This window comes from Austrofundulus limnaeus, unplaced genomic scaffold, assembly GCF_001266775.1.
Source record: "Austrofundulus limnaeus strain Quisiro unplaced genomic scaffold, Austrofundulus_limnaeus-1.0 Scaffold325, whole genome shotgun sequence".
Lineage (NCBI taxonomy): Eukaryota > Metazoa > Chordata > Actinopteri > Cyprinodontiformes > Rivulidae > Austrofundulus > Austrofundulus limnaeus.
Genome location: NW_013952727.1, coordinates 353,857 through 355,361, shown reverse-complemented (window position 1 = coordinate 355,361; position 1,505 = coordinate 353,857). Strand labels below are relative to the sequence as shown.

General features: G+C 33.5%; 1 protein-coding gene across 1 annotated transcript in view; it reads right to left on the bottom strand.

Moving 5' to 3' along the window:
* Positions 1-1,505, bottom strand: part of pofut2 (protein O-fucosyltransferase 2) — a 9,609-nt gene that overhangs the window by 3,793 nt on the left and 4,311 nt on the right. Inside the window, exons 4-6 of the mRNA XM_014022335.1 lie at positions 1,250-1,360; positions 784-850; positions 360-485 (exon numbers count right to left, since the gene is read on the bottom strand). Coding sequence (XP_013877789.1) covers positions 360-485; positions 784-850; positions 1,250-1,360 — 304 coding nt within the window. The remainder of the gene's footprint in view (positions 1-359; positions 486-783; positions 851-1,249; positions 1,361-1,505) is intronic.

Here is a 1,505-nt window from a genome sequence, read left to right as displayed (position 1 = left end):
TATATATATAAAACTTTTTCTTGGGTGTGCTGATTACTATGCCAGCTAAAATATGTTTGGTCCATTTCTGATAACACTGTTTATTTTCCATACTGGAGGCTTCTCCTGCCTGCTTGAGCAAACAGGGACAGAGTGTACTTAAATTTAGTAAGCAAAACACCAGTAATGAATGTGTTGTGTACACTACACAATACATTAAAGACACCAAAATGTTTTAATCTTGCAATTAAAGATGGTAACAGATAAAACTTTTAACTCCCCCCCACCCCCCAAATAAACAAAGAAATGGGAAAATGTCAAAATGATACAATAATAGGATAATAACAGTAATAATAATATAAAAATACACAATGACTCACTTTCATGCGAGTCCAGTCTTCATTATATATTGTATGATCTCTGTCGTCTGTAGAGTTCAGGTATTTTGCTCTGAAATCATCACCTATGAGTCGTAAGTGCTTGGCAAAAACCATGCTGCGTCGAGTCTAATTTAAACAGAAAAAAAGAACAGATGTCAATTGTATATAAACAGACAACAAAGTGTGGATTCAACCTTTTATTTTAAAATAGATTGTAAAAATAAAATAAGATTATACGCTGTTTAAGTTGCCCACATCTCTAGTTTGTATCCTTAGGGACTAATTTTTATGTAAAATTCAACTGCAGCAAAAATGTAGGTTTTCACAGCAGCCTGTTCTCATTCCAACTAATTTTGCCAACTTGGATCACAAATGTGATTCCTGTTRACAAGATTTCTAAAACGTGTGATATTACTTGACTTACATCCCAGTAATCCTTCCCAGCATAGTGATCATGGAGGAGTGTCTCTGCGCGATCAAGCATAACTGATCTACAAGAAAAAAAAAGGGCATACAAACCATCCAAGTATCAATGTGATAAAAAAAGAGAAGGAAAACAAAAAAGGAGAAAAATCATTAAAACATACGGTTTTTATAAGGAAGTTTATCTTATTTGTCATGGTCTTTTGGACATGATTTACTCATTTTCAGTGAACTAATAAAATACATTTGGTGAGCAATGATGCAACATCCTAACAAAAAAATATATATATAAATGCATATCAAAACTGTGAAAAATCTAATTTGCATGTATAAATGACTACTCTGCCTAAGTGACCAAGGACTGAATTTCATAAAACTATTGCTTCAATTATTGAAGTCCTTAATGTTGTTTTTTTTTTTCTTAAAAAAAGGACCTCCTATGTGTGATTATCACTCAATCAACTCACGTTGCTGAGAAGTTTTTCTGAAGAACGGGAGCCATGATTGAAGCATGACCTTGAGCTGATATGCATGTTACATTCCGAGCTCTTGTTTCCTCATAGCCCCAAAACCAGCCTCTGTGGAAACATAAAATATATCAGACGATGTGAAACAAGCATGAAGGCACTCTTATTAGTAATGTCGTCAATAATACAGCGGGTAAAATAAGTATTGAACACGTCAACATTTTTCTCAGTAAATATATTACTAGAGGTGCTAATG